At 34.6% G+C, this 7,921-nt stretch overlaps 1 protein-coding gene across 1 annotated transcript; it reads left to right on the plus strand.

Annotated features, from left to right (window-relative positions):
- Positions 1-2,499: 2,499 nt before the first annotated feature.
- si:ch211-135n15.2 (uncharacterized protein LOC557207 homolog) lies at positions 2,500-5,478 on the plus strand. The gene is made up of 6 exons (XM_052579636.1): positions 2,500-2,950; positions 3,041-3,124; positions 3,203-3,259; positions 3,343-3,423; positions 3,532-3,627; positions 4,337-5,478. Exons 1-6 carry the CDS (start codon positions 2,846-2,848, stop codon positions 4,907-4,909), a joined length of 996 nt encoding a protein of 331 aa, XP_052435596.1. The 5' UTR covers positions 2,500-2,845; the 3' UTR covers positions 4,910-5,478.
- Positions 5,479-7,921: the final 2,443 nt, after the last annotated feature.

Below are 7,921 nucleotides of genomic sequence, written 5' to 3' on the forward strand. Positions count from 1 at the left end.
TGAATGGTATTTTTACATATATATGGGCTTGTCAAATCCCGCCCCTTTTGAAGATTGACAGGTGAATTCATCCGCTCACTCTCGAGCGACCGGCTTTTTTGTAGCCAATAACGTCGTCGGAACGACGCTAGTATATGAATATTAATGAGAAGAGGAAGAGTTGATTGACTATTGGTTGGCCTGCAAAATCCACTGGGGAAAACAAAGAACCCCTAGTGGTGAGGATGAGCGTGTGCGTGGAAAACTGACAGTTTTGAAAGACGCATTATGCGAACTGAGAATGCATTTTTATCCTTGTGCTGAGGCACCCCCTAGTGGTTGAGAAGTTCTCTGTTGCAACATTTAATTATTTAGTTATTTTGAATGATTATAATTTAAATAAAGGCATTTAAATTAGGCTCCCTGTGTTGTTTTTATTTTTTTATTTTTTTTTGTATTTGATTTTATCTGTAAAAAAATACATTTACATTATGATGTTGAATCACTTATTTATCACTTATTTAATCGTGTGAATTATTTATTCTGAAACCGAACCAGGGACTTCAATAAAAAATATCTTTGCTTCCTCAATTGCATAATGTGCCATGCTAACTTTTGCGTTCTTTTGCTTATTGAGTTGAACCCTTTGACTTAACATTCCTCAATATCAGCAAGACTCTCTAAAAAACAGCCAGCAATTATGATATTTATTCCTATTCTGTAAAATCCTATCTGTATAACCGGAATTCACCCAGTGTTTACATGTGACGTTTCAGAAGTATTCTCTTCATATTTTGTGGAGGTGGAGTCCTGTGAGCAGTATGACTTTTTACTAGGAAAATAAATTGAAAAACAAATAGAAAATGAGTCCAGATAAACACACCACACACATCAATAACGATTAATTTCACATCTTCACATACTAATAATCTGAATGGATTTTAAGTTGGGGGCTGAAAATTTGTTACACAAATTCTCTCTCTTTCTGTGTGTGTGTGTGAGTTAGGTAAAAGCTTGACTAAGAAGCTTGTATTGCAAAAAATACCATTGCAAACTTTTGTATAAAATAGTGTCATCTCCTGTGCCATTATATTATGTTGTACTTTTAAGTTGCATTAAAAAAAAAAAAACATGATGTCTAAATCAGCTGTCTTTGCCAATACTGTTTGAGTACCTTGTGATGTGTCGCCTGAGCAACTCTTCCAGTAAATCCTGATTTTCAGATGTGAGAATGCACACAGTGACGTTTGTTTCCTCTTCCTTTTAGTTTACAGTAAAAAGAAAAGCATACTTTAACTTATGTAGGGAGCATATTAGTATATTTGCACAACTATGCATAGCCACTAATATTACTGATTATTATAGCCACTGTGGCTAACTTTGAGGCCACTGACTACAAATGTCTACCTTCTGTCTTAACTCTTTAGCCACATCCTACTTTAAGTGTGTTTAGTTGTCTGGAATCTGACCTAGTTAAAGTGAATAACTCACTTCTGTCTGGCATTTATCCAAGGTCTTTAAAAATTCTAAAGAAAAGCGACCCGAATAACTCAGTTTTGAACTTCTATAGACCAATCAAGATTAACAATGTATTAGGTTTTCAATGGACTCAAATGACTATTTAGACTACTTCTGATCTGGTTTCCAAAATAAATTACAGCACAGAGACATCACTGATTAATATAATATTCACCTAAATTCTGATGCTAGCATTTGTATTGATCTCAGTGCTGCATTTGATACCTGTGACCACAATATGCTCCTCACCAGACTGGAACAGGACCATCTGAGATATTTTCCACATTGGTCTTACACATCCTGATGTTAAAAGTGGCCTTATCATTTACTTACATTCTAAACTAAAGCTGGTGTGTCTAGTCCTGTCACTACAAAGACATTGTGTCAGAAGTGGGATTCAAACCCATGACTTTCAGAGGTCATGGCAGGATGTGAAGGATAAACTTGATGATTGCTTTCTGGTGCCATATATGCAACAATTAATAAAAAAATAATGCTTTTAAAATCCTTTGAGTTTATCATTGACTCTAAAAGCCTTAAGATCAACAAGTGTCATGTATAATAAGTATAATGCAAAGTTTGCATCTTAAAAAAGTGTGACGTTTAAGAACAATTCTCTTCATATTTTGTGGAGGCGGAGTCTTTCAGTCTGAGCTAAAAGACTTCTTACTAGGAAAAACAAAAAGAAAATGACTCCTGACACATAGCCTGTATAATTATTCATAAGTACCATATCTTCACATTCTACATGGATTTTAATTTGGGAGCTGAAAAAATATTACTTAGTGTAAGTATTCTGCTAAGCTGTCTGTGTTTGTGGGTTAGGTAAAAGCTGGAACAAGCAGTTAGAACTAAATATTTGCTAACTATCCTGTATAAATCCTTTATCTGTTCAATGTGTACTTAGTGTGGTTATTGCAAAAATAGTTGCAATGTAGTTGTATGTTTTATAAGTTCATGATGATCTTATATGTTGTGACAGGCAGGGTCAAGTACTGTACATTATTCTGAATTTGGTTTGGACCACCAGAAAACTTTGACTTCTCCTTAAAAAGAAAAAACCCCTCAAACTCTAAATCAGATGTGACTGCCAACACTGTTTGCTTACCTTGTCATATTTTGTCTAAACTACTCTTCCAGTAAAACCTGATTTTCAGCTGCATGTGACAATGTTGGTTCCTCTTCTTTTTGGTTGATAGTAAAAAGAAAAGCATGCTTTTAACTTCTGTACAGGGTTCAAAAACATGAGTACATGATTATCAATTTTTACAGCTTACAGTTTGTAACTAAAAAAGTTAGTATCTTCCAATCCTAATACCAACACATATTTCTTTCAGTGCATTTAAAGATGCCTAGACGTGATGATATGACCAGCTTTCTGCAGCAGTCAGTGTCACCTTTTGACCAACGTGTGGTGTCTAAATTCCTGAAGATCAGGCCAAAGATTCTGGGGGTAAAAACTGACACACTTGAAGTAATGTTTTTTTTTTTTTTTTTTGAGGGGAATGAGGAAACAGATGCTGTCTTGTTTTATATCTTACAGGTTTTGGAAATATCAATAGCTATAACGATGTTAATCTTAGCAATCTGGACAGGATTTTTATATCTCCTCTGGTCATGTTTAATTGTAAGTATTTAATGTCAACATCATAACAGCATTGTGCATTGAAAATATACTGAATAATATTCATTATCTGCACTGCAGTCAATTTTAACCGGATCTGTGACGGTGTTAGCTGCATGTACACGTAACACATGTTGGGTGGGTCTGCATACCTAATAAACATTATTTAACATTTTATTAGATTATAATGTATTAAATTTTCCCCATTGTTCCCATTTCAGGTCAGAATCTCGCAATTTCTAAACTGTTTCAATGCCATAGCAGCTGCTATCTCCGTCCCATTTCACTGTCTTGACAGTGATGTAAGTGTCTGTATAGATGTCCTGCCTTCATTCTTACAAAATTAAAACATATCATATATTTATAACTAATAATAAAAAAAAATGTCTAATGTCTGTGTACTCACTCAGGGTGTGACTCTAATTCTCTTGGTTTTCTGTGATGCTCTGGTCTTCATCATCTCTGTTATAGTTGCATCGTCTTCCTGTGACTGCTGCAGGATGAAGGTAAGATCTTACTTTTGTCATTATTCACTAAGCCTCATGCCATTGCAAACCCATATTTTTATTAAGTGGAACACATAATGAAAAAGAATAAGGACTGGCTCTTTATCTAAAAAAAATAAAAAATAAATTAATGTGGTACACATGTTCATGCTATATATTATATTATAATTATATATTATTCTAATATTACATGTTATAAGCCATCTTATGACATAGGCTAAAGCAAAGTCTGCCTTAGCTCTTCTTTTGAAAATTATTATATTTATTATTAAATTATATTTATTATCAGTTATTCAAATTAGCTTACAAAAACTCCCAAAAGCCATAAAAACAGTGACATTTAATGATTGTTTTATACTCTTAAGAAGCCACTGATTCAGCCAACAATTAAATAAGAGGTTGTTTATTTCAAAACGAATTATAAGAAGTTAGCCACAATCAATTTTGTAATAATTTATTTCTTAATGTGGAAATGTGGAAACATATTACCACTTTCATTCACACAGAAAGAGGCCATTTTTATTTCTCATCTTTATGATTATGTTACTGCATTTTTTGACAGAAGCAACCTAATTTGCCTATCCATTCTGATTCGGTTAATTAACCGGCACTAGGTGTCACTATACATCCCTTTTAAATTTACATGCAATAATGAATGCAACACAATAATGATGTCCTATTATTGTTGTGTTCTCTGTCTCTTTTTAAGTCAAGACATGTTGCAGTCAGTTACATAATCCGAGATGTGCCTTATATGACTGACAACAATATTGTGCAACCGGGCCCTTTTGCACCTGATCTGAGTCCTTTAGAGCATCAACCAAAATACCTTCCAAGTCCTCTTGCACCACCACCAAATTACCATCCATATCCTATACATCCAGCAAACTACAACCCAAATTCTTCAGCACAGCCACCAAATGACCATCCAAGTCCTTCTGCATCTCCTCCAATCTATGATCAAAGTCCTTCAGTACCTCCACCAAACTATGATCAAAGTCCTTCAGTACCTCCACCAATCTATGATCAAAGTCCTTCAGTACCTCCACCAAACTATGATCAAAGTCCTTCTGTACCTCCACCAAACTATGATCAAAGTCCTTCAGTACCTCCACCAAACTATGATCAAAGTCCTTCAGTACCTCCACCAATCTATGATCAAAGTCCTTCAGTACCTCCACCAATCTATGATCAAAGTCCTTCTGTACCTCCACCAAATTATGATGCAAGTCCTCCACCAAGCTACAATCCATGTCCTTCTGCACCTTCAGTGAACTATTAGGTAATTAAGAGAAATCAGCTTCTTTTTTCCAACCAATAATTTTTCAGACTCTCACTCTTAAAACATTGTGACAGCTCCATATTATCAGCATTCATTTGTGTTACCTCATAAGCATCCCTTATAAGTGCACAAATTCACAACTGTAAAAACATTTTTTTCATTGTTTGTATAACCTTAAATTTGAGTTAGAAATTCTGTTATAATTGGAATGTCACAGAAACTGACATTAAGAGATTATATTGGATTTAATATTGTAATGTTAAACACACTGCTATTTACTATAATTATTAGATGTATGTGTGTGATTACAAGATATTAGTCATCATAAAACAGTATCAAAAAGAGTCTGCCAGCTCTTTCAAGTGTTTGGTGTTTTCTGACATTTAATCAAAATAGCAGATATGAAAAGAGACATAATGCTGCATACTGTAGGCTATAGTAGGCTATACATCCCAGATGTTTCAGAAACTTCCATCCATCCATATTCCAAACATCCTTATGAGTTATGGGGATGCTGGAAATTCTCAAATGTCTCATGGAAAAACTGTGATACACCATGTAACACCAGTCTTAAGCATTTTAAAATATAGCTCACATGTTGATCTGGAGTCTCTCCTGGATTTAGCATGTAAATCATACTGGATGCAGTTGTTTTTTACAGACAGGCTATGTTAGTGTAAATATTGTTTGAATGGCTGTGTTTACAAAAGTTAATCAAATTGACACTGTATCTTTACTTTATTTTTATCAAAGCACCTTTCAAATTGTAATCGTGTGTATATATGATTATATTGTAATTATGGAAATACCTTTACTGCATGTCATGTGAGAGAAACCTCAGGACTGGGTGGAGTTAGAGGGCTTTCTTGCTGTGAGATGACAGAGCCACTGGTCACTGCCACCAGTAGCAGGAGAAACATGCATAAATACAGGCTACTTGGGAGGTGGAGTCTCATAAACTGATTCTTTCCTAGATTAAACTACAACTTGAAAAGAAATTAAAAAAAAAAAAAGAAAATGACAAGACCTAAGACAAGAGCAACATAAAGGTAAAGTAATATCCTAATATATTGATTATTTTCCTCGGATTGTAAAACAAATCTTTCATAGTCCTACTGCCAATCCGAATACACAAAGTTGGCAGAAGATACTAGCCTATTATTTATTGTGCATTTTGTGGGAAAAAAAATGTAATTACTAATATAACCTTAGTTTAGACCTTTAGATATATTTATAAATGAAAATGAAATGTAAAATAACTATTTTTACTGCTCATGCAAAATATTGTAGTTTATACTTTCTGAATTAATTTTAGGTGGAGTCTCATAAACTGACTACAACTGTAAAAGAAAGAGAAAATAAAAATGACAAGACATGAGACAAGTTAAATCAATAAATTATTTTGCTCATATTACATAGTAGTATAGCACATATTATAGTACTGATCTGAGTGGAAAGGAGTCTTAGATGAAGATATAAACTATCCAGTATCATGCTTCATTTAAAAGAGGTTTACATTTTGTATCTTTATTTGTGTTGATGTAGCCCACTTGTGGTGATTTAAAATAAATATGTAAAGTTGTGTAAAAGGTAAAAAAAAAAAAATGTAAAATTAATGATATTGCATGATCATGTTTATAATTTTTTGGAAATCTATAAAATAATGGCATCTTTAAAGCCTTATTTTTAATTTATACTCTGACTTGCTTCTGCTAAAATAGCAACCAAATAAATCAACAATTTATTTTCACATTCCCACATTGCTTCATTGACTTCTCATGTATCAACTGTAAGAACGAAAGTGAAATGACTGATAAAATAGATCTTAATATACGTTTTGATCTTTAAGAGCTATCAAAAGGGTATTTAGCTTCTTTTGCTTATCTTGACGACAATACTTTCGCTTTGATTTACAATCACTGAACATAGGCTTTCTCAAAATGTTGAATTACTGTTGCTCATGTTTAAAGGAAAACATTTCATGAAACAAGAATGTGCAGGTGTGTTGTATCCATGCACTCCAGCAGAGGGTGTACAGGGGGCAAATAACTCGTTATTTGAAGTATTGGAGACTTTTTCATGTTAGCAGATATTATAATGTCTCAGTTCAGGGGCTTTGTGATCTGTACTGTGCTGTCTCACAGCTGGCTGTGTGTGTGTGTGTGTGTGTGTATTAGGGTTGCCACCTTCAGCGAATCAAAATAAGCAACACCCATTTATTAACCAGCGTCCTGCAGATAATCAAGGATGACCCGGACCACTACATCATGGTCTTGGAGTGGCCCATGCCCTGTATGTGTGTTTAATTGAATTTAATCTAGTGAATCTCAAAGGCTCGATGAGAAGATGGCAAGACATGTTATGTGGCAGGTCATTCATGCTACTGCCACTTGCTGTGAGCGTTACATCTTCCACCGAGATATAAACTTGGAGAACCTCCTGAAATCCTGGACACATTGGAGGTCAAGTTGATCGACTTCGGGTGCCTACATGAAATTCAATATATGATATGTGCTTGATGATTTGCTAGCAGGTTGTTTAACTCACTGACTTGCTGTAAATTACTTCGAAAGTAATTAAATATCAAAATCTCTTTCCTTTAGGCGCAGACATGTTCTGTCCAATGGAGTTTTTAATTTTGATGGCAAGTACAATGCATAGCTTGGTTTGGTTGGAGTGCTGCTGTTCATGATGGTGTGCGGGCATTGTCCAGATGAGAAAGACCTGCACAGGATCAGTAAGAACGACTGGTCTGACCCTGACCTGTCACAAGGTGAGATCTTCACCAAAGAACAAAGTTGAACAAAATGAATTCTAAATATGAAAGTATACCATTTGAAATCTAAATATAAAAGGTGTAACATAATGTATTAGTTAATAATCAGACATCTCACTCATCTTTTTGGACAGAATGCTGCCAGATGATCCATAATTGTCTGCAGCCTGATCCACAGCAGAGACTCATCCTGGATGAGACGCAGCTCCGTGACTGGTTCATGGTACTATGATTAG

The sequence above is a fragment of the Carassius gibelio genome, chromosome B16, assembly GCF_023724105.1.
Source record: "Carassius gibelio isolate Cgi1373 ecotype wild population from Czech Republic chromosome B16, carGib1.2-hapl.c, whole genome shotgun sequence".
Lineage (NCBI taxonomy): Eukaryota > Metazoa > Chordata > Actinopteri > Cypriniformes > Cyprinidae > Carassius > Carassius gibelio.

Excerpts from the sequence above, each read along its gene's own strand:
- si:ch211-135n15.2 (XM_052579636.1), top strand. The coding sequence starts at position 2,846 with ATGCCTAGACGTGATGATATGACCAGCTTTCTGCAGCAGTCAGTGTCA. Across the intron at positions 2,951-3,040 it reads TCAGGCCAAAGATTCTGGGG|GTTTTGGAAATATCAATAGC; the intron begins GTAAAAACTGAC and ends TATATCTTACAG. Across the intron at positions 3,260-3,342 it reads GTACACGTAACACATGTTGG|GTCAGAATCTCGCAATTTCT; the intron begins GTGGGTCTGCAT and ends TTCCCATTTCAG.